At 35.6% G+C, this 25478-nt stretch overlaps 2 protein-coding genes across 2 annotated transcripts; one reads left to right on the forward strand and one right to left on the reverse strand.

The window, feature by feature from the left end:
* The first annotated feature begins 3054 nt into the window (after positions 1-3054).
* On the forward strand, positions 3055-18515 carry LOC138706176 (histone H3.3A). The gene is made up of 4 exons (XM_069835192.1): positions 3055-3249; positions 3642-3785; positions 5410-5563; positions 17630-18515. Exons 2-4 carry the CDS (start codon positions 3658-3660, stop codon positions 17756-17758), a joined length of 411 nt encoding a protein of 136 aa, XP_069691293.1. The 5' UTR covers positions 3055-3249; positions 3642-3657; the 3' UTR covers positions 17759-18515.
* Positions 18516-18666: 151 nt separating this feature from the next.
* On the reverse strand, positions 18667-25277 carry LOC138706175 (uncharacterized). The gene is made up of 2 exons (XM_069835191.1): positions 25163-25277; positions 18667-19085 (listed from the first exon to the last, which is right to left on the reverse strand). The coding sequence occupies exons 1-2, from the start codon at positions 25234-25236 to the stop codon at positions 18710-18712; spliced, it is 450 nt and encodes a 149-aa protein (XP_069691292.1). The 5' UTR covers positions 25237-25277; the 3' UTR covers positions 18667-18709.
* Between the last annotated feature and the right edge of the window lie 201 nt (positions 25278-25478).

Here is a 25478-nt window from a genome sequence, read left to right on the forward strand (position 1 = left end):
AGCCTGAGACTTCTTTCGATCAGCAATAGATAATTTTAAAAAATAATTTGACATATTGTATCCTGCATGAAGGCTGACTTGATGATCAGTATTGGTACACAAGTATCAATATTTTTAATATTAGTTATTACCAGACAGCAGATTTTTGGCCCTGATACTGAACATTAGTGTACATCAGTTGCAGAGAGGTCATTGAACTCATTGATATGATCCTTCAATATTCCAAGGGATGTGACGTCTTGTAACTGTGTAGACACTGAAAATCTGCTGTCTGGTTATCACTAATTGAATTTTTTTTTCATATGATTTTTCTCGAGTATGAAATAAACAAGATATAATAAATAAGCATTCTCATTAGTATGGAAAATTTATACACAGACTATAGACTTGGTATTTGTAGTTTCATATAGAGACAACAGTTGCAATATTTTTAAATATATTAACCCACTAGATATTCTATTGAAATATTAAAATCCACTTATAAACGGTATTTATGTGATAATTCCTAAATATAATGCTTTGAAGTAAAGAAAAAAAAGTAGCCTACTGTATTACATTATCTCAGAATTCTCTGAACATTGATTACAAATGTAAAATCAAAGCAGAAAATATTCGTACTCATCAGAATGCTCTTAATTTTCTATATTTTTTAAGGCCGGAATTTCGAACTTTTGTGTTGTGAACATACACGAAGACTGCCAGGTGTATAAGTGTAATTTAGAGTTTTCCTGTTTCTAATAGCAACAGACATACATAGTGTCATGGGATCAGACTGAATCCTGTGAAGTGCACAAAAAGAAATGCACAGTTTCATTTCCCTCAGTCTCCCAAAAAAAAAAAAAATGTGGACTTAATTGTTATGCATGACTTCCTTCCCTCCAAAATTGCTACAGGTTCATTTACAAATAACTGAATGTACGAAATGTGCGCATTACATTTAATAAAAGTGTTTAAGAAATGGGGGGGGGGGGGGGCACAGAACAAAGCACTCTCGCCATTCAGTTTAATGAACAGAACCTACGGTAGATTTCACTCTCTGGTGGTTAGGAGATTTCATTTCTGTCACAACAGCAGCCTTACAAAGTTGGTGCTCACTAGTGTAATCTTGTGGCATTTCTACCGAGCTTTATCTCGTGGAGGAATGCCCTGTTTCAACTACTTATATGTGTATGTACAAATGGAATAATGTCTTGCATACTAAAAATAAAATATTAATTAATTGAAATGCAACATTTCTCCCTATATATTTAACATAGAAACCTCAGGAAAAGAAGTTAGTGTTAATAAACATTTTACTATCTGCACATTTGATGTATAAGAAGCTTTTTGTATTTTACACTATGTTATTACCTCAGTAAGGTAAGACCAGTCTTTAGAGTAATTAACTTTATTATAAAATAAATGAAAGAGATTTTACTATGTGTACATGTATAATATACATGCATTTTCCCCCATTTTGCACAATGCTACCATTTTCTTTGTTCCTGGACCATTTTAATTATTGTATTGAGGAACTATAGATTAGTCATTCATCCAGGATGGTTGACAATGTTTGGGACAACTCCATGAGGCAAAGCTTGGTCCTTCTCTTCTTTTAAAATGTTATATGCATTACTTTTAAAAAGTTATATGCAATACATATTTATGGATATGTAGAATAGTTCAACAGGAAATGGGAAGGAGTGTCAAAGTGGCACGGGAAGCACATTTTCTACACAGCAGGCACTTTTTCCTTGATACTGATTCTAATGTGTGTTTGTGCCAGCTTTGTAAAAGAGTGCTACCTTACTCCTGTATTGAAAATCGTATATCTTGCTGTTTGAACACGATATATTTCAAGACTGTTTCCTTTATTATAAGAATATTACATTTATTTGACCCTTTATGACATCTTTTCAATCTCTTCTAATATATCCAATATATTTCATGTCTGTAATGGTTTTCACATTTTATATAGAAATCTGATACTGCTTTGTAATTTTTCTGATGTTGGCATTTGACTGATTTGTAAAGCTTGTTTTCCTGATACTGTTTGACTTTTTTTTATGTAAGAAGGTTATGATTGACAGAAATTTGTTAGAAGTATATATTTATAACACTTTACATTTTTGACTATAATTTGGAAGTTGTCAAATTATAATATGAATAAAATATTCACGAACTGTATATAAAAGTCTCTTTTCTGATTCATTCTGACTTTTTTTTTAACATTCCAAATGTAAAAGATTGCAACAAAAGTACAAACAAATTTCTTCCTAAAAAAGGTTTTAGAGAATTATTTCCATGCTTAGAGCAACCCGATCACAAAAACTACAGTACAAATTGGAAAGAAATGTTGAAATGTAATTTAGTAAATAAATTATAATTGTATTTCATTATTGTTGGAATAATCTTGGAAATGATTTGTACTTTTTTTTTTCTATTTACTAGAGTGTGACTTTTAATTCCTGAAAGTGAAGTATCATACTCTTGCATTTGTGAAGGTGAAATGCTTTAATGATGTCATAAAATATAATTCATGGTTCACGATATTTTCGTTTCAAAGTCATTGAATTGTACCCTACAGTAAGCATATTTATGCTATTTCCCGACTCCCTAGAGAGGTATCTCCCAGTACCGGAATGCTATTGTTGAACAGAACATCGCCCTCATCCCATCACATCCACCCCCATAAATCTTTGCTGTTCATGAAGATGGCGAGGATGCTATAAATGTGTATAAATTAACGAACAAGCTTCTCCACTTCTACAGGAAGAACTAAAATCGTTACATTGCTGTAAAGTGGATTAATTGCCATAAGTCGAAAAAAGATTCTAAACTTAATAATAAATACTGCTAAAGATGTTTCAAACATTATGACAGTGTAAAGAGAAATCGCGGTTAACTTGAAAATAGCCAACACATACGATTTTATTATAAAACAAGGGTGGCCGAAATGATGGTCACAAATCAGGGTTGAGAAGTAAAGTTCCTACAACAGAACGCAGCCAAGTCTGACATCTCGGAATTGACCAATGTGAATGCTTTTTATAACGACCAATCACATCATAGGCATTCATTGCATCAACCAATGAGAAACAGTTTTATTTTATCCAATGAACGTTCAACGTTATGTGACGTAGGACCAATAGGATGCTGTGAATTATCAGCGTCGGTTTGTTATTCCAACCGTTTTCATTTCCAAGGAAGTGACGAGTTGAGTGCTGTGGTAGCTGGAACTAAGGAAATTTATAAATAATCCAGAATAAGGTAAGGAAGCACGTGGTTTTTGTGTATTAATGTTGTTAATGAAATAATTAAAATAACTAATTTTTTTAATAATGATATTTGTTTGTAATTTAGAAGTCCTGAAATAGCGCGCGGAAATTTCTGGATTAGAAGGAATTGTCTGCCGCCATTGTTTTTATGGTATTTGTGCAATACATGTCAGACATGGCGATGGACACACAAAATTGAGTAACTGGAGGATATTTTTTGTTTTCACATTCGTAATTTGAGCTTATGTTAAGAGTGGTTGTGAATAATGACATTTAGCGTATTGTAGACTTTACGTATAGACTTGTTTGACAGATCATAGCCTAGACCTACTTCAGTGTTGGACTTGGGATTACGTGTATTTCGTAATCTCTTTCATTTTATAGTGTGTGAGAGTGAGAGATGGCACGTACAAAGCAGACCGCTCGTAAATCCACTGGTGGAAAAGCACCCCGTAAACAATTGGCCACCAAAGCAGCCCGTAAAAGCGCGCCTTCCACCGGAGGAGTGAAGAAGCCTCATCGTTACAGGTAATTAATTTGCTAGATATTGTATATCTCGAGAGATGCACTATTTGTCAGTAGTGTAGGTAGTATTTATTGTTTTTCAATATATTTCAAGCATTTCATGTTGCAATAGTTGGCTTTGGCGATGCAATATTTTCCCGCCTCCCCCCCCCCCCACTCCCAACGTAAAGTATATCTTATTTTTCAGTTTTACTTTGTTGAGGTGTTGAAAATATTTGATCATACACTTGTGCTGTATCACACAAAATGGTGGTCCGTAATTACTCAACTGATGTAAGGTTGACTTCTGTATATGGGATAAGTACGTTACGGTAGTATAGAATGGCGCGAATTTTCACTCATCGCTGGAAACGTAATGTGATTACTATTTAATACGCAGCTGATAAAACGAAAGTACTATGTCTTCTGCTCAGCTGTTTGATAATGAAGCCATTTTGTAACCCAGAAGGCCTAAAGCTGGAAAATTTGTAATACCCTGGATGAGATTTTCGTAGTTAACTTACTAGTCCAGTATTTCTAATAGCAGGCCTAGTAGATTCTCTGAAATTATGCTAGACGTAAATATTGTGAGATGTATATAGTGATAAACGCATGGTTTTAGTTCGCAGCCACAAATACTTAATAAATTATTTGGATAAATTTCAGAACACGGATTCTTACATTTCCCTCCTTCAAAATTCCAACCTTGTGGACACAAAATAAATTATTGGCACTGAAAAATTGAAGTACCGATGCTGATGGTTTTTACATATTGTCTGGAATTTTATTGAACTTGCTGAGCAAATCCTACTGTCTTCATGTTATAGCCTGGCAGCACTCATTTCAAAGTGCGCAGAAACCAAATGTTCCTATTGGTCAGGCTGGAGTAGGAATTAATTAAGTCATGTAGAGCAATGATATGCGCGAATCGAGAACAGAAGCACTATGTTTTGAATGTTGCCTGGCTATAGTAGTAGTAGTTTATATTGAGTATGGTAGCCTTAAAATTTGTCATACTGCGACTAATTTGTTCACAATATTGTTTTGGTGATTGCGTTCTTTTTAGGATTAACATTGCATTAATCAATGATTTCAGTGCTTAATTTTGGCTTCTTGCTAAGGTGAAGATTTTTCGGTTTTCTGTTCTAGAAGTAAATTGTAATATTCTCTTCTTACATGTTCGTTCTCAGAATTTGACTTGAGTTTTTTATGCTAGAAAGTTCGTTTTATAGCTCTATTTAACTTTAGGAGCTTGTACTTGTAATTTTAACCTTACATTGCTCAACTCTTGTAAATAACTAATGAAATCTTGATAATTATGTAGTAAATATCGGCCAGGCTATTTTCCCGCATTACAGGTGTAAAAGTCATGCATTATCTACCAAATATATACATTTTGATTAAATATTTTTTCTTATCTTTCCATTCTTTAGCAGTTTTATGATCTGGAAAGAAAGAAAGTGTGTTTTTCGATGCTTACTATATAATTGCCGAAATCTGTATTTAAATTGCTCCAATTAAGATCCTTCTGTTAATATTCTTTCATTTCTAAACAGTAATAATTTGAATAAATAGGCGAACGACATCGAAGAATTGCAGTTTACCGAGATCACATCATGTGCATTTGCATTGTTTGTCTTGATTGCAGGCCAGGTACTGTCGCTCTTCGAGAAATTAGACGATACCAGAAGTCCACTGAGTTGCTCATCAGGAAACTGCCGTTTCAGCGTCTTGTTCGTGAAATTGCACAGGACTTCAAAACTGATCTCCGTTTCCAGAGTGCTGCCATCGGTGCTCTTCAGGTGCGTGTTAAATTTTGTTTCTTCATGAGGAAGTAATTATTGTCGTTTAACAGGCTAATCCCAAAGAAACTTGAGATATATATTGGTAATAAGTGCAAATGACGTCATATTGAATATATTAAGCCCACTTATTAAACACTACATAAGTAAATCATTATTGTTGAGGAGTGACTTGTCTCTGTGAACTAGCAATGATTGTAGTCTGTACCATAGACAAGTAGCATACAAAGACCTCCAACTTAATGTATACTTTAGTGTGACTGTTGAAGCCTTATTAAAGCTACGCCAATAGTGGCAAAAATCGGAACTACGTCTCATGTTACACAGCCTGATTGGTATTATAGGTATACCTATATTATTACTAGTATTTTTCTTATTACTACTCAGAGCATCATAATGGTTCATCAGTTTAAATGAAATATTTAAAAACAATACGCATACCCACACATTGTTTTTATATATGGATATAAATATAATGGTTGAACATTTAAGCCTGAAAACCATCGACAATACATCCTTGTCCTGCACGATTTGTTCACATAACGGACTTTGCCTTTAATATTCAAATATAACAGGTTTGGCAACATCTAATCACTGACAGACTGTGACTAATATAGTTACTTTGTTCCTAACTGAAATTGAATAGGTCACCCCAACAACTTTGTAACAGCCATAAGTTATAAGATACAAAATGTTGAAATATTCACACTTATAGAAGGTTTAGTTGAGTTCTATAATTAAATCTACGAGGCGCATCCAGAAAGTAAGTTTCCCGTTTTTTTTCCCCTTGAAAGTAAACGTAATTAGCTGTGTCAATTGCGCATGTGTAACAGATCTATGACATATCAATTATATGCCAGGCAGACAGGTCCCGCCTGGGGCCAGTAGCATGGCAGCAGTGGTCCGAAATGGAAGCTCTTACTCTTTCTCCTGCCGCCTGCGATGTTCAGTCGGTGATAGAGTTCTTTAATGCACAAAGCATTGTGCCAATTGAAATTCATCGGCAGCTCTGTCAGGTCTATGGGCCGAACATCATGAGTAAGCAGATGGTGCATCACTGGTGTAGGCAGTTTTCCGAAGGTCGTCAAAGTGTCCATGATGATGAGCGCAGTGGGCAACAGTCCCTCATTAATGATGATCGTGTTGAGCTGGTGCGGCAGTGCATCATGGAGAACAGTCACTTCACGATTACGGAGCTGAGCAGCCATTTTCCGCAGATATCGCGATCCTTGTTGCATGAGATTGTCACTAAGCACCTGCTGTTCAAAAAAGTGGGTGCCGAAAAACCTGACACCCGAACACAAAATGCAACGTTTAGGAGCAGCACTGACATTTCTGCAGTGGTATCACGATGACGGCGACATTCAAAACAAGATGTGTGGAATGCTTACTGCAGGTGTTTTGCTCCTCTATGACAATGCTCGTCCACATACGGCTCGGCTCACAGCAGCTGTTTTGACGGAATTTGGCTGGGAGTTGTTTCATCATCCACCCTACAGTCCTGATCTTGCTCCCAGCGATTTTCACGTTTTCTTGCACCTCAAGAAATTCCTGTCCTCCGGTGAGTGTTTTGGCAACGTCGAAGAGCTGAAGACGTCTGTCGCACACTGGTTCCATTCACAGACGGCAGAGTTCTACAACAGAGGGATACAAAAGTTGATACCACGATACGACAAGTGTCTCAATTCTGATGGTGGCTATGTTGAAAAATAGCTGAAACATTGCTGTACCTGTTGCCAATAAATGTTTTCCTAGAAGTGTGTGTTTTTTTTTAAATAGGGAAACTTACTTTCTAGATGCGCCTCGTATGTAATTCGTAGATTTAAGTACAATACACAACTAAACCTTCTAGAGTGTGGAATTGTCAGTTTGGCAACACTTCTTATAACATATGTCGAAAGTCAGGGAAATATCTAGTTTTCAGAGAAGTATCAGGGAAATTTTCACAGGGATTCTCTTATTGTGGGTTTTGCAAAAAGGAGAACGACATAGATGCGGATTCATTGTTTGATTGCTTTTAATTGTCTTTTGTCGTCAGCTGGGCAATAGTCTTAAAACCATTAGTGATGATATTAAGAAATACATTGATAACCAGAAATCATTTCATACTAAGCCTTTGAAAATCATTTCAACTCAAACAAAAGATTAATTTTTGTAATGTAAATTGGCTTTTTAAGGCAATTTCTCAAGAGTGTGAGCCATTTTTTTTTTTTAGGAAATTCCAAACCTTTGACTCTCTTGCTCTGTTCTTATATACAGATCCACAAAGTCTTTTGCAAGGTTTGCTGGAAAGATTTGTAAAATACTTACTGGTACATCATTGAACAAATGTTTTTTGCTTAATGTGAATAACAAAGACAATTTACGTGAAGTAAAAAACATTGATATAGGCCTCCAAACAAATTCTTAAAGAAGTTATTGCAAATGAAGCCCAGATCATGAGATTTAAAATGGAATGTCAAACTGACTTAATTAAAGTGACAGAGGAAATTTTGGAAAGATGTCCTCTAAAATATAAAATTGTCCAGGGACTATCATCTTTGGATCCTGATCTTATTTATCATTAACCACAACAGGGCAAAATAAGATTCACAATACTTCTAGATGAATTTTATATTCACAATAGAATTGCAGATGTTGCAGAGAGGGCCAAAGGTCAATAAGGAGAGGCCCATTCTGATCTTGAGCTTAACTTCAATTTTTTTGAAATAACAACAAATGCAAGACTTGATGATTTCTTTTAATCAGTATTCTTAGGAAATCAACATTAGAGTTGTGGAATATTGTGAAGCTTGGTCTAATTTTTTCACACGGAAATGCAACAGTGGAGAGTGGGTTTCTCTCAATAAAAACTTATTAATAGAACATTTAACTGAATAAAGTCTCATTCTCAAAGAACTTGAAAATGCAATAAGGTTCTTTGAAAACATACAATGCTAACACATGTAAGGGCTGTTCATATAAGATACTAAGAGTATCTCAAGGAATCAAAACAGAACCAGGAAGAAGAAGGAAAGAAATGGCTTGAAAAAAGGAAACTTTCCTTTGAGATAAAAAAAAACTTGGCCCAAAAAAAAAATTCTGGAACTTCTGACAGTTAAAGAAGATGATGCCATAAAAACAAAGATTGAAATGCTGGAGAAGAAGAAATTGAATTACTTTTACTGATTTATTTGTATTTTGAGTTCACATACGTACGTTTTACATAGCTAGAACATAATGAAAACATTTGTAATGTTTTGTCAAATATAACACAAATAATAAAATAACAAGGAGCGCAATGGACGGCTATGGGGATGGTAGAGGCCGATTAAAAAAATCAATGGAATAAAATTGCATAGTATCAATTATTTCCTTTAAACTTAAAAAATTATCACCTTCTGATTTCAATAAATTTAATGATACAGCTCAGTTCGTAGACCAGCTGGCTACAGACTGGAAGGTCCGAGGTTCGATCTCAAGTGGTGATGGGGTTTTTCTCGTTGCCAAACTTTCAGAACGGTCCTGAGGTTCACTCAGCCTCCTATAAAATTGAGTACCGGGTCTTTCCTGGGGGTAAAAAGGCGGTCAGAGTGTGGTGCCGATCACACCACCTCATTCTAGTGCTGAGGTCATAGAAAGAATGGGACTCTGCCTTCATGGCGTGACGGGTATACCCGTTGTTTTATATATATATTTAAAAATTATCACCTGATTTCAATAAATTTAATGATACAAAAGTTTTACAGAACCATATTCCAAAATCTCTATTGTCAGAAAAAATTTCTCAATATAGTTGTGGTAAGTCAGGGAAATCAATATATGAAAAATAATGTGAACCAAGAAAAATATTCACTATCAAAATTGAGTTCTACGTTGTTACATTTTTATTTTCTTTTGAAATAACATACAACGAATTTCTCAAAATTTTCTTCACTTATCCAAAGCACATTTTTTAACACACATGATCAAAAGAAGTGGCAGGTGAAGACTTGGGTCAAGAAATTTGGGAGAAATTGAGATTGAAGCATTAAACCAACTGTGACACTGTCATGCGCTCCAAAATACACAAGTACTCGCTTATTTATTACAATAAACTACATCACTGTGCGTCTTCAGTAATTCCTTTCCCTCAATCCATTTTGACACAAGATCTCTTCTATCTAACAGGAGCTATAGCAACATTTCACCATTCGACTCAAAAATATACTAAATTGAAGTTAGCAAGCATGCTGCTTCTGCCTGCCTTTCTTTCAGTGCTTTGACTTCCGGCTTGTAACAAGCGAGAGTTGGGAGTTGGAAATTCTAGTGTAACAAAGGGAGCTTTTAGAGGAAAGTCCAAAGACTAGTTTTCAGGTAGGATGCCGCGAAACTACATTAACGGTAGACAAATAACTCGGAAATGCTAGATTCTACAAAGCAACATTCACAAATGACACTATTATGTAAGTTAACATATTATACATACTAAAACCAGGAAATAGGACATGATATGCAATATAAAAGTCTAAAAATGTACTATTAAATCTAAATTCTTCAAATATGCATTGTGCCTGAATTTACTTCCAGGAAAGGTCAAAAAGTACGATTTTTTTCGAATCATTAAGTTATAAAACTAATATTTGCAGAGTTTGAGAAGTGTACTCATTGCATGGAAATATGACCAGTTTCTTCTCATCTTTCCTGTCGGAACATATTTACCACATGCTGACCCAATGTGGCAAGCTAGGGAACTTCTATGGGGATAAAAATTGCATTGTTAAAAGTTCCCCACCCCAGTCTGCACTGTAGTTCTCTTGTGAAAGGTGGTTGGGGGGGCTATACTGAATATTTTTATCACTTTTTCGGAATTCTGCATAAAATTGTTCTTGCATACCCTGTTTAATATATCTGCAACATTTCCAAGTCCTGTGATGCTTGGAAGTACTTTGATACTATATTTAAATGCCTGCGCTCTCTTGATTGGCATGACATGGCTGTATTTTCTGTAGTATCCTTTGTAAATAGTATTTCAGTGGATATTTTTGCTATGAATCTAAATATGTGGGCAGTGGAGACCATGTTGGGAAAAGGATGGGAACTGCTCTTAGGAATGCAGTAAGTGAATGGAGAATGAAAGGTATGACTTCGGGTGTTCGAGACCATGGTACTTTAAAAGCAATCACCATAGCAAAAAAATTGACCTCATAATACCAGAAGAAATAACTTACAGATCTGTATAGTTTATGCGACCTTCACTGATCAGAAACCCCAGCATATGAAATGTCCTAAAGGAGAGAATTTTTGGTGTTTCTTCAACAGCTATAGACAAGGGGATCACATATAGAAAGAACATGTTAGGACAACTTTGAAAGAAGAATACATTCTAAAAATTATGCTGGTGTAGGTTATCAAAGACTAGCATCTGATGATTTGCTGAAGATCTGTCTACAGGGAAAGACTCAGAACACAAAAGTCTCTGTAGTAAAATATGGAAGTACTTTCCTAAGGAGACTTGTAATTCCAAGGATCGAGTCAATATTGCTGTTTGACTAGCAGTGAGTTTAATTCTGGCACTACAAGAAATGTAAATGAAACTCAGTTGCAGAATTCTCACCAGGCAACAGGACAGTGGAGTTGGGGATTGGAAGGGATACTTGTCATGTAAAGAAGCCAAAATGTCGAGTAGTTCAGTATTGACGTGTTGTGAAGTTAGCCAGACTTAAAGCAGAGGAGGCAGCCAAGCTTCAGGAAGGTCCTGACGCTGGGTATTTCTGATACTATATATGTGCACATATGATGATTTTCAGTACAATATGTATTTTAATCTCATTTTTCTCTGTTTCTACTTTTTGCAAATTTTCTTGCATGAAACATTGCTAAGGATTCCACAGATTTAGTGCTAGGAAGGTGAAATTTTGTTTGCTTGTATAATATACTATGCCGAATTGTAGATTTTTAATATTCAAAATTTTCAAAAAGTAATTATTCAATATATATATATATATATATCGCCCAGTTTGAAAACTGCGTAAGTCCATCTAAAATGCAAAAGCAGTTTTGCGTGGTTGTCCTGGACTTGCTGGATTTTCAAACCAGGTTTTCAATGAGGAATGAAAAGCGTGTTTGTCCTGGTCGTGCTGAATGTTCAAACCTGGTTTGTAATATGAAGAAGACTTGATAAAATTTATAATAATAGTAGGAATAGCACACACTTTAAGGCATAATGTAAGTGAGTGCATTGACCTTGCAACAGGTCCAGCACATCTAATCCATTACCAACGAACCTGTATAATAATTCACATGTGTGTCTTGCAAAGTATGACAGTGCACCATCTTCTGCTCTTCTATCAAGGGGTATATTTTCCAAGAATGTAGATAATTTATAACTGTGAAAATAACATGCCTCAAATGTAATTCTACCCTCAAAAAGGAAGACGTGTGTTAAAGTTTACAAGAAACCACACCTAATGTTTAACGATTAACAATGCTACAAAGGCACAACTCTTATTTTGGGTTTTTAGACCCCGACAATGCATACTGGAGTTACTAACATGCTTAGCTGCCTATAATCTTTGTTGGTCCTATATTTATAATAAGTTTTTTTGGAGGTTATTTTGTTGTATAATAGCTGAAAGATTCATCAAATTGGTAACTATGAACATGACCAGACTATTTTCATTACTGTATTAGGTAAATGGAACAGCTACAAATCAAATGTAGAAATTCTGGAAAAAATGAGAATGACATCAGCCTTTGACTTATAATTTAAAATTAATATGGCTTGTCTCTCTAATGAATGACCTCTTCCAACAGGAGAAGTACGAACAGTGTTGCCAATTCAGTGGTTTTCCTGCTAAATCTAGCATTTTTCAGTGTTAGTTTAGCAGGTAAAATTTATGAAATTTGTATTGTTCATATAGGGATTTAGCGGTCTTTTTAACACTCACAGCAGTAAAATAATCTTATTTTTACATTGACAAGATTATTTAGATTTAAGACCTCTCCTGGCACCACATTATCATAATCCTATCACATCATAGGGGTAATGTAACTCCGCCTTCCAGGCTCCCCAACCTCAGAAGTGGGTTACAACTAAGCCATGGCCAGGAGAGAAGACCAGAAATGTCGAAAAGACAACCTGGTGGCATTGGATTAAAAAAAAAAATATGAAACAATGCTGTTACCTACCAATAGCTGGGAAGAAGCAGTATCTGGAAATAGGTTTGAGTGTAATGAAAATGTATGAACTTTTTCTAGAAAAATATTATCTTGAATGTTACTTGAAAGTTAAATGGAAGCTGACATCGAGAGAGTAAAGTGCCTAATAAAGTGTGATTACTACCGAAACTGCAAAATGTGGGATTTTCAAATGGATAAATCGGCATTTTCAATTGAATTTTTCGGTATTTTCAAAATACAAGCTTTGATCTTTGATACCACAATAAGTACTCTAGCTTTCAAAATACATTTCAGAAAAAAGATTGACATTTTCTGTTGACAAACAATGGCGTTTATCAGACAAAACATTATTGTATGATGAAAAGAGTTTACAGTATGCATTTGCACATTGCATCCATATAACTCTAAGCACAGATTGCAAAATCAGGATAGTTTGTGGTCATTCCCTGCAGCACAGGAATAATATCCACTTCTTCACCAGAGCTCAGCTTCTTTTCACCACTCTCTGCAATTCACTGTAGCCTGTTATCACTGCAGTGTCTCACAGATTCGAACAGAATTAGTTTTCTTATTGTTTCCACCAGATTTTTGCTGTGCAACTTCCACAGGATAAAACACACACACTCCTTTGTAGAACTCACGTGCAGGTCACTGAAAAGTTTTGTCAAATTATGTGAAGCAGCATTGGTTTAGTTATCATTGTTTTCAGTTTGTGTTTCGTAGTAGCACTGTCAGAAGCTTCAATTAATTGTATTGTTTTGTTGCTCTGATACCCAGAAGCAGCAACCTCATAGTCTGTTCAGTTTGTCTGAGGTGACCATCTAAAATGTGCACAGTGGGATTAGTACTGGCCCTCCAGAAAATTAACTCATTAATGCCACTACCCTCTTCACGTACAAAACAACCTGCTGTTTCAGCAACAATTAGTTATCTTCTCTCATGCTGTGAAGAAAATTGACCCCAGCATTTTGGACTGCAACATCTTCACTTGTCATGAAAGTTACCACATCCCTTAGGTGCTCTGCAAGATATGGCACTGTTCCACCATTACGATCGGCTAGTTAGAATGGGCATAGGAAATAGTTGAATACATTGTCCTGTGTACTTACTGTCCAGAAACTTCCAGAAGGGATACTTCGTTTTTGAGTATTTAAGAAAGCCGGTTTGACTTTGGCCACAACAAACTAAAACTCTGGCAGGTGCTTAAACAAACACATTCAGCACTAAGTTTAGTTCGTGAGCCCAACACTGTCACTTATAATATCGCTTAATATATCGAAACATTTTATCATATACCGTGCCGAATTTGATACAAGAGCCACATCATCAAGTTGGATGTTGTACTTTTTCATTGTATCTAAAATAGCTCTGGAGCAGGTCTTGGAATGTGCTGATTGAAGAATATGCATGTCACCTACAATTAACTCCACTGTAGCCGAAGGCTGTATTATTTTTAAAAGAACTACAAAAACACTACTCACGTTTGTGTTTCGTTACAATACACCACCACTTTTTGCCTCAGAAGGTTACTCTTAATTTCTTGTTCTCTTTCAGCTTTCATGTCTGGAATATACTTTTCTCTAATGACCTTGGAACAAGGAATATATCCAGCCCCTGCAACATATATTTATTTAAAAAAAGAAATAATAATTTTACCTTTCAAACATTTTTGACAAGTTACTTTGTAATATTCGAGGACAGGTAAAACCATGGTAATGATTACTTTCCATGGTCCCTTAACACACTAGATATTTTAGTTACTTTTTATGGTCGTTTGCACATAGCCTAATACTTCTTTGCCAATTCTGCAGATTATGCCAATCACATGTGCTGCTTTATAATTACATTTCCCTGGACCAAAGACTTTCAGTACTTGAAAGCTTGTAAATTTTATGCATATTTTGTGAACCATTATTACTTGCTTACAAATGGCTTTTAAGGAACCTGCAGGTTCATTGCCACTGTCACATAAGCTCGCCATTGGTCCCTATCCTGTGCAAGATAAATCCAGTCTATCATATACTACCTCCCTCAAATCCATTGTAATATTATCCCCTCATCTGTGTCTCGGCCTCCCGTAAGGTCTTTTCCCCTCCAGTCTCCCAACTAACACACTATGCATTTATGGATTTGCCCATATGTGCTACATGCCCTGCCAATCTCAAATGTCTGGATTTAATGTTCAAGAGCCATTCTTGAACAATGAAATTAAAGTAAAGAAAATTAAGTTGTATGTAATCTTACCTTTACAAATTCATTCAAAAATGACTTCACATGTTCGTTTTCCAGCTTGGAAATTTGTATGTTTGCTTTTATAGAGGTCTCTGCAACGTGTTTTTCCAGATATTTCTTTTTGTTTTGCACACTGCTAAAACAAGTAGCAATAGAAGTCTGCACACGAGATTGTTAATCTTAATTGCCGATACATGCTTTGCAGGCTTCAGATTTTCTCAGTAGTTCCTCTTCTTTCTCACGAGACCTGACAATTACACGTGACTGTACCTTTGTCTGCTATAAAACCCATGCTCTGGAAAGCTATGTCCCTTGCAGATAATTTATTATTAAGCATTCTTGTAGCCTTGCACAGGAACACAACGTTCTTTCGCCTATGAGCGACACTATAAACAAATAAAACACGCTCCAAAATAATATGAACAAAGGATGCATTCAGCAGGCTAACAATGCTTCAAGATACGATTCTCGCACATCGCTACATACGCTGGTTATGTCAGAAGTGTATAAGTTTTGCGTTTATTACAGTAGTAGTTCCTCTTCCCTTCATTGAAGTTCATGGCATCGTTCATTTATTTTAATATACAAATTTGAGAGGTATAGTAAGAGCCAGCAATTTTGGCAGATGGATTTTATCTGAACTCCAGAGCAAGTTGCTCACTGATGCAAGGTCGGCTGATATGTCTGCAGCAAGCAAACTGAAGCTGGAATAGGTGTGACATAAGGGTAAACATACAGAGATTCGAGTGGACTTTGATGGACAGTCACTTCCAAAAATATGCACATATAGCTAAACTAGTTTTTTTTATACCTTAATAACAGAGCAGAGAGAGAAAGGAGTTGACTGTTTTAAAAATGCACTGAAGTATATTTAACAAGAGACGTAAAATTTAAAATGAAGGTTACTCTCTCTCTCTCTCTCTCTCAACAAGTTTGGTTAAACATTCTTAGATTTTTTTTTTTTAATACCATCTCCAAAGATACTGATGAAAAGGCAGAAGGGGGTGAGAATCTCATGTCATCTGATCTCGGTGAAAGTCGATATCTGGGGATCTTTGCGATCACAGAATACGAATAAGGTATTATTTTGTCTGGCTTTGTCCCTAAAGTGGTAGAGTGGGACAAAAATGGGTGAGAAATTAGATTAGTTATCTTAGGGGTTTTCAAGACTGAAATTACGAATAATACAATTTGTGTGAATTCAATATGGCAGTTTTAGTACTATGAATTATATTTAAAAAGAAAAGAAAACATTGCAGATAGACATAAACACGTGTACAGTATTTAATGGGGTATGTAACACCTTTCGATAGTATACATTTAGTAAAATTCAAAAATGTAATTTCTACATATTCTGAATGAATTTTGTGCTGGAATTTAGTAGAGTCACCAGCCAAACCTCTAGATTAATAAACAAAAATATCTATTGTGAATGGTAGGCCTAATTTATATTTTTCAATTGTTTCTCCGATATTTTGTACGATTTCAAGTATTTTAAAAATGCTTTCTTCTCTGTTTTATTGACAATGTGTTTGTGTTAAGAAATTATTGCCCTTGTTGTATCCATTGCAATTCTGTTTATTATACCTTTATATAAATCTAACTTCCACGGCATGCAATTTTACCCAATTAACCAAATTATATTTTGATCAGTAAGAAGAATCGTAATTTTACTAACATGAATAGTCACACGGCCAGTAGATTTTTTTGCAACGCTTTATCACCATCTTAGGTTACTCAGTGTCTGAATGAGATTAAGGCGATGTCGGTGAAATGAGTCTGGGGTCCAGCACTGCACCCAGCATTTGCTCATATTGGGTTGAGGGAAAACCTCGGAAAAACCCTCAACCAGGTAACTTGCCCCTGCTGGGAATCGAACCTGGGTCAACTGGTTTTGCGGCCAGATAATCTAACAGTTACTTCACAGTTGTGGATGCGACCAGTAGAAATCTTGTATATTGATCTGGTAAGGGTAGAATTATATATATGTAGGAGGCGTATTGTGAAATTATTGTCATTTACATGTTAAGGTATTCTTTGAATCGGACTGTACGGTGGTGTGTTTCATAATGATATGAGCTGCGGGTATGAAAATATAAACAATGACTCAGAATGTTATCGCAAGTCATTCATGCAGCTCACAGAAACAATATTGACTTGAGTACTGGAAATGTCATCGAGGTCACCTGCCAAAATCTCTGCCTCCGACTGTACCATAATTATTGGTTTGATACTATGCATGCCTCTTATACCAGAATATTATTGGTTAAATCTGGTTCAGGACTAAGGAATTGCAGGCAGAAAACTTAAATATGGATTTCATCGGATGGGGAAGTAAAGTCATTGGTTATATGTAGAAATATTGAATAATGATTTTATGTATGAATAAAGGCAAGATGCCTAGGTCTGCCATTAGTTTTCATTTTGATAACTTGTCACAACAACAATTGTGGAAGACTCTTGGGAACACCGAGAATGTACATTTGTGTGTGGTGCACAAATTGAAAATTGTTCTGTTAAATCATCTGATTCATTGACTACTCAAAGTGTTGTTGATTTCTAATGCCAGGCATTTGACAATAAAGTCATTTGACCTCTTGCACTCCAATATTTTTCAAAGATATTGTCAAGAACTCTTTAACATAATGATATTGGAGTAAAGGTTTCAAGTGTGATATTTTCTTATGTTCACAGGAAGCAAGTGAGGCCTATCTGGTAGGTCTCTTTGAAGACACTAACCTGTGTGCTATCCATGCCAAGCGTGTAACCATCATGCCGAAGGACATTCAGCTTGCCCGGCGAATCCGTGGTGAACGTGCTTAAACAGCATAGTTTAAAGACTTCTGAAATTGTATCAGGATTTGCAGTGAACTTCCTGATGCTACAGGATCAGTCATCGTCATTCAGTTCATCTCCACAGTCATTTATATTCAATTACATAAACCCCCTACAAATACACTGCCAAGGGTTGAATGAAGCGCAGATTTGCACTGCTTATGGTTATTTTGAGTTGGCTAAAAGTATAATGGTGATATTGTGATTTCCCACAAGTTCTTTGCAATGTTCACCTTTTTGTGTCTGTATGGTCAAGTATTTTATACAGTTGATGTCTTTTTCATGCAAATTAGTTCTTAAAAATTCCATGAAAAAAAAACGGGAAAATTAGTAGGAATAATGCAGGAGGTGACATTTCTGATAAATTTGTTGAGTTTTGAGTTACAAGTGACAAATTATCTTGTATTGTGTTGTCTTGTGATTCTGTCTGGCCGAATGAGGTCAAATTTTTAGTAACTAATAAGAAATTTCTTTGCATATCTTTTTTGTACTAGTAACATGGTGTTTCAATTAGATGTAGTTCATGTATTCATTCCTATGGGAAGGGAGTTGCACTGTCTTAACTAAATTTGTAAGAATATTTTTAAGACGAAAATTTTTAAACAAGTTCTTGAAAGTTATTTGGTAGCATACACTGCAGCTCCCACATCACCAGAGGTCGTGAAGATAGATCTCCATTTTATTTCTACAGTATTCATTTTCACTGTTAATTACAAATTTAAATAAAATATAATTTAACATTTCATATCTACCCTCTTTCCATTGTCTCAAAATTGATTCCCTATCCCTTCATGTCTGAAGTAGTAGGATGGTTTAGTTAGGCAATGCTTTCAAAATTTCCTTTATGTGAAAAATGTTCATAATTATAATATAGGTAATGTTATAGAAATAAAAGGTTATATGTGGGAATATAGTCTTTATTCACGCAATGGTTACATGTTATCCTGAGTTCTTCTCCTTTTGAAGTTGTTCTAGTCTTGCTAATATGGCCGATGTGTCTTTTCCATGTTGCTCATTGTAGTCCAATGATAACTGTAACTGCCGTTCTTCTAACCCTTCTATCCTGTCGTATAGAGAGCGCCCCAGTTCTTCGTCTATATCATTTTCTTCCCTGAACACACAGAAGTAAAGCATGAATATTGTTAGGCTGGCGGAGATTACGTAAGATTGGTACCAGGGGTAGTCCACAGCAGATTCTCCACTTCTAGTAGCTTGTGCTTTCCAAGTAGCTGCTTTGCTCTTGGAGAATGGTATAGGCTTGTCTATTTCATCTTCCTTTTGTGCGTGCATGTAAGCTATATGAAGTGGTACAAATCTGGAAAGGAAAAAGATTTCAGTGTGAGACAGATTCGACGATTTCTGAGGGAAATGTAAAATATTGATCTAAATAGAGCACTGTTGCTTCTGTTTTCACATTTAATTGTAACATTGATCAATCATGCTTCAAAATAACTCAGGTTTTTCAGTTTGCTTTAATGGTTATTAAATAATTGATTCCTATAGAATTTGGTACTAATTTATTCGGATTTTTTCTTCTAAAACTGTTGGGTGACTGAACATGGACGATCTTTATTAGGATTACTGTGACGTAAGGCTGAAATACTGGGCCTTCATATAGGACATCAAATTTAGAAGTTTCCATGTAATGTGTGGGATTTTAACATAATTGCTTCCAAGCATCATTTAAGTACCGGATATTTCCCAGAGTCTGAAGTAGCAGAGCATATTGCTAACCCCATTGATTTCATTCTTCCAAGTTTCTGCAATGTAAGCAGTCTCCACCTTTTCACTACTGTGATTTTTTTTTTTTAATTTAGCACTTTGATTTTAACATGTAGCATTATTATTCTTCATTTTGCATTTTAAAGGGAAACTTTCGTAATAGAATCTCCCCTCACCCTGGAACAAGGGTCCAAGTTACATTATTTTTCTATTCAGATATATTCTATTCTGGGAGAGAATAAGCTCAATTACCTACTATCTTTTTAATAATCATGTTCATGAATCAGCGACAGCATTGAAAGGAATCTTAGAACACGCCTGTATTTTTTGCTCTATCAGAATTAAATTGTATTTGCTGAAAAAATCTTTCAGCACTACACTGTTGGTAGGACCCCAGATATATTGCAGAGCTGCTTAGGCGAAGTTAGGTATTAAATCTTTAAAGCCAACATCATTTTGCATGCATTCCACGGCTTTACTGTTCTGAAGATTTTGAACAATTTGGATATGAAAACATTCCTATCCTGGAAAAATGATACAGGTGTCTCTGTTCTGCTCTTACATAAACCTTTACAATCGATTGATACTACTTGGCAGTGAAAAAAAAAAAAACTGTGGAAAGGTTGGCTGGCTACCTTTTCTGAAGAAAAAATCAAATATACAAATGTAGGAAACCCATTTTCTATTACACATAAATTTTAACTTTATGTAAGACCATTTTATTTCGATAATGGTCTTGTTTTGCATTTGTATCGTATGAGGGTGGTTTGAGAAGTTCTCGGAATGAACAGATGTCACTGCTAGCACAACCTGGTTTTAGTGTAATGATTAGTCATCCTTCATGAGTAAATGCATGATGCATCATTGCTCTGGGTAGAGTTGTGTAGACATCTCTCTGTTGTTCCTGTGTAGTGATTTGTGAAGATAGAAAAAAAACCGAGATTCCAGCGGTGATAAAGTACTTCGTGAAGAAAAGTGTAAAATTAATGCCAATTTTCAGAACACTGGGAGACTGCTTCATATTCAACTGTTGTCAAGTGGACCAACGAATTTAAATTTAGCCAGAGAGCTTAGAAGATGATTTGCCTAGTGGTTGGTCAAGATGTGTCATTACCCCAGAAATTATTACAAAATGGTCTTGGAGGATCATCTGCTACATGGGTGCTGTGACAATACCGGATCAGAGTGTAAATGTTTTCAGGAAAACCAATAACATTTTTTGCGGCCAGTTTGTGACCACAGATGAGACTATATACTATACCCCAGAGACAAAACAACGGTCAAAGTAGTGGAAACATGTTGATTCTCCACCACCAAAGAAAGCAAAGGCAATAAGGTCGACATTAGTTTTCTGGGATGTGAAAGGGGGTCTGTTCATGCTAACATCCTGGACTAACTACAGCAAAATATACACGAAAAAAAAAAAGGCCAGGTTTAGTAAGGAAGAACGTCCTGTTCCATCGAGACAATGTGTGCCCACACGTGTCGTTATGCCAAAAAAATACATGAACTGAGAACACGAATAGTTGCCACACCTGCCTTACTCACCAGATAATGGCTTCATCAGACTTCCAACTCTTTGCGAAGCTCAAAATTTTCCTTGATGCACAGATTCTTCTTCAACGAAGAACCAACCATTAGCTGGAGTTAAGTATTTTGCAGGTCTGGAGGAGTCTAATTTTTATTGGAACATTGATAAACTAAGTGCATTAGTGTACTGAAGGATAAAAAAAATGAGACTTTTTTTTTTTTTTATTTCATTCAAGTACAGATATTTGAATTTAAAGAGTTTAAGTCATTAATACATGCGATGATTCTCGACTATTTGTACTTCTTGGGATACCAGAAATAATTTCCCCTACATCCAGTCACTTCAAAATGTCCAGTTTTTCTTTTAAAGAATAACTAAACTTCGAGCATCTATCAATATATTATGTCTTGAGAAAGCATGGAGAACTTTTTCCACACACACACCCTGTGCTTGAGCTTTACTGAAAGCAGGACAGGGTTGAAAGTGGGGAGAGAGGAAGAAGGTATGTACTGTGAGTAGCCAATCATTACCTACCCTACTGTCCTGATGAGAGAGAAGTTACTATGTACAGTAGAGGAGGCAAACCTGTCCGTGATCGTATCATGTGCTGTGGCTATATTACCAATGGGTACAGAGGGGAAAGGTAGGTTTTAGTCTGAGATGAACTAAAGTAGAAAATACTCCACGAACTGAGGAACAGCATCTAAGAATAGACTGCCTCCATTTCTCAGTGATGACTGCAGCAATATGGTGATACGTCACTTCTAAACAGGTGCGTCGATTGGAACAAGAGGACAGGTTGTTTCAAGAATTTTGGTGGGTAAAAAGATGTTTTTTAAGTATGTAGTGTAATTTAGAACTTCGTGACCAGCCTGGTACGTTTTTCTAATTTCAAAAATATCTGCTGATGTAGGTCTATAAAGTACACATTCTTTTTACGGTAAATAAAATATATTTTATTTTATTAATAATACAAAAATAATGAATAGGAGAATAAAGTCTAACACGGAAAAAAGTGCTTGTAGTTAATAAGTAGAATAATAGTATATTGTTTTTGTTTTTTGGTCACAGTCCATCTCTGCACTGTTATTCGCTGCATTACTTGAGGAGATGCCCACTCCAACCCTCTCCCTGCGATAATGGTGTGCGGGTTGCATTTCTATTACGTCACAATGTGGTGTTTGGCTACCACTGACGTAATATATAGTATTTCATTTTTCGATAAGCACTCCCCCCCAAGGGAACATCTGGTGTGGGTTGGGGATATAAACAAAAACTAATGAATATTGTGAGTATGACTTATTTCCGGTTTCTTATGGCATGTTATTTTGTACTTCTAATAAATAAACAGATACTGGTCCCTTCTATTAAGTAAATTTCATAACACTTCAAAGTGAGGTCTGTGCAATTAATAAACAAGGGTGTGGTTTTCAGTATTTAAAGGGAAAGCTTACCAGTTTGAGTGAAGGCAAGTTAAAAGAGGACATTTTCATCGGTTCACGAAGTTATGGCTGAGCCTTTGTTTCAGGAAAAACTTTTTCCGTTACAGAAAGAATGGCATGGCTCGCTTTCAAAGACGTTCACTCAAATTTCCTTGGAACTTCTAGGGCAGAGACCTACATAGTATTTGTTGTGGAAACCATGTTAAATGCATATGACAAAATGGAGTGTAATGTCTCTCAAAATACACTTTTTACATTCTCATTTGGATTTCTTTCCTCCTAACTTCGGAATGGTATGCGATGAGTATGGGGGATGATTTCATCAAAAAATATCTGAAATGGAAAGACGATATAAAGGAAGATCATCATCCAGCACGCTTGCAGACTATTGTTGGTTCCTTGTAAAATACAGTCCACAGGTCTAGTTATAAACAGAAGTCCTCCAGAAAATTATTTTAAATGCAAGTTAAAATGCCGAGATTTTTCTCATATGCATGAAATATTTTTATTGTTGTGTTTTAAACTATGTAACATCATTTTTGTATCCAGTATACATTTTTTAAGTATTATGAGGAATTTTGAATTCCTGGTGTGTTGTAATTTTATCAGTAGCAGTGTAAAATTAAAAACAAATAAGTTTTGTCATAAAAAATTCATTTTCCCCGAGAAAATGGTACATCATGGGGTACTTTGGATTTTAAATTCAGATTTAGGGTACACATATTAGTTATATTCACCTATTTTTATTTCTGAGCAAGACAAAAGGTAAAAATTTGTTGTTCAGTGTAATCTATCCACCAAGTATTACAAAATATAGATCTGTCTGAATTTCTTGCTAAGCTGGCAGCCACAGATGTGGATTTGCCAAATCCGTAACTGATTTAGACTCACATTATTCAAAGCTATAAACTTAACAAGAGTTCTTAAAAGCCTGTATTAACGATAATTTGTTTGTTATGGCCATAGACAAGAAGTAGTAAATTCTCACTGAAATGAAGCAACAGGCCAAACACAAAGCCTTGTAAAACTGTCCCCAGCCAGACAGATTAAATTAATGTTAACAGCTAATGGGACAAGTCTATTAAGTTGTATAACTCAGAATCTGTAAGCAATTACAAATTAAATGTTTAATTCCTGCAATCTTTAAATTAAATTCCTTAATGTTCAATGGTGTCTTCAAAAATAATTACACCTGAGACTTAACTTTATCTCTGCTCAACCAAGATAGGCCAATCCTCGATATTGCCCCACACCACACAGGGGACTGACGCCTGATTTAAGTTTCTTGTGGATTAGGTACGTTAAAAGAGAGTATAGGTAAGTGACATTAAGTCAAGGCATGCAACAAGATTAGTGTATTAGTCTAGGGAATTATTTAAGTGATTTTTTTTTCACATTCAGAAATTTATTGATAAAGCATCAAAACAAATATGTTTTCTGCCTTTTCATATTTAGTATAAAATTCAAATAATAATGCACAAGTATTGTTCATCTCGAGCTGTCAATACAATTGGACACGGAGACATTAATGTAGATGTTAGAAAGTCGGAGGTTGTGGAAAAGTGCATGTTATTCACTTAAAAAAGATTTTGGTGTTCTGTGCTTCTTGTAGAAGTTTGCATTGTATTGACCAAGACGCTTGATGAATGGATTTTCACTAGAGTTTGCACTGTTATAAACTTCTTAACTTGTTCACGCAATGAATCTTTCAGAAATGTCATGTCCAGATCAAAGTGTATTTATGCATTAGTTACGTACCAGTCTGAATTATGTATTATTCGGAGCACTTTATTTTTTAACAATTCGAAGAGATTGAGACTGTTTTTGGAATATAACACCAAGCTGGGATGACGTAAGTTAGGATTGGTAAAATCAGCATTTTGCAGAGCATAACTTTTCTTCTTAGATTGAGAACAGAAGATTTGAACAGAGGCTAAAGATGAGATATTCTAAGAGACCTCTTAGTTGATTTAAGTAATATGAGGCAGAGGAATGTGATTAGTTGTGTAGTATTACGTGAGAGGTCAGGTTAGGCTTGATTAGACGTGTAATATTATTACTATATTGGCGACACTGAAGCTCACTGTCACATCAAGGATATATGGCCGTATTCTTCATTTACGGACGATTTTCGTATACAAGGTACGTAATTAGGGCGGGTTGAGTGGAAATACATTGATCACGTCAATTTCTAATAATCAATACTATAAATCCAAGGTATTTTAGCAAGTTCCTATAGTGGCCGGGACATAAGTAACCTTCACCGAAAATTGTATAAATACGCTTTCTCTTCCGTACGTAGTGTGGCGAAATTACCTAAGTTTCACCCAAAACTGTCAACTGTGGGGCGCGTATTTTATCTACACTCCGCTACAGCCTGTGTTGCCTTTGATAGAGGTTCAGACTGACACATCTATTACCAGGCTGTAGTTCTACATCTAACTTCACATGTGTCAGAGGGAGGAAATTTTTGCATACATCTGAAATCTGATTAGTGCAATAGCCATGTATGGAACTGGTCACATTATTCCATTATCTCCTAGCTTAGTTCGTTACCTCATGAATGATGCTTTATTGGTGTTGCTAACGAGGTTCGGACTATTGACTAAAAATACGAACATACAACATGTGTGAAACTGCTCCATACCGTCTAAACAAGTAATGTCGGTTTACCAACAAATAATGTATAAAACGTACCTATTCAACCTTACTTTCTCTTGGACAACAAAATAGAAATAAGGTCTTCTACTTAATAACCTAAGAAGAGCCATGTTGAATTCAAAACCATTCTGTTGGCGCACGTGATTATCAATGTCGCCAACAGTGGAATAATAAAACTCATTCAATAGAAACACACAGAACATAGAGCCTTTTGGAGAGAAAAGAAACTTTAATTAAGCATTTTATGCCTCTGGAAGCTCTATAATTTGGTTACGATACGCGTAGCACTTGTGCTTGCAGTATTATAATTTTGTAATTAATGATTATCGTAAATGGTTGGTGGTGCGCATAC

This window comes from Periplaneta americana, chromosome 9, assembly GCF_040183065.1.
Source record: "Periplaneta americana isolate PAMFEO1 chromosome 9, P.americana_PAMFEO1_priV1, whole genome shotgun sequence".
NCBI classification, from domain to species: Eukaryota; Metazoa; Arthropoda; class Insecta; order Blattodea; family Blattidae; genus Periplaneta; species Periplaneta americana.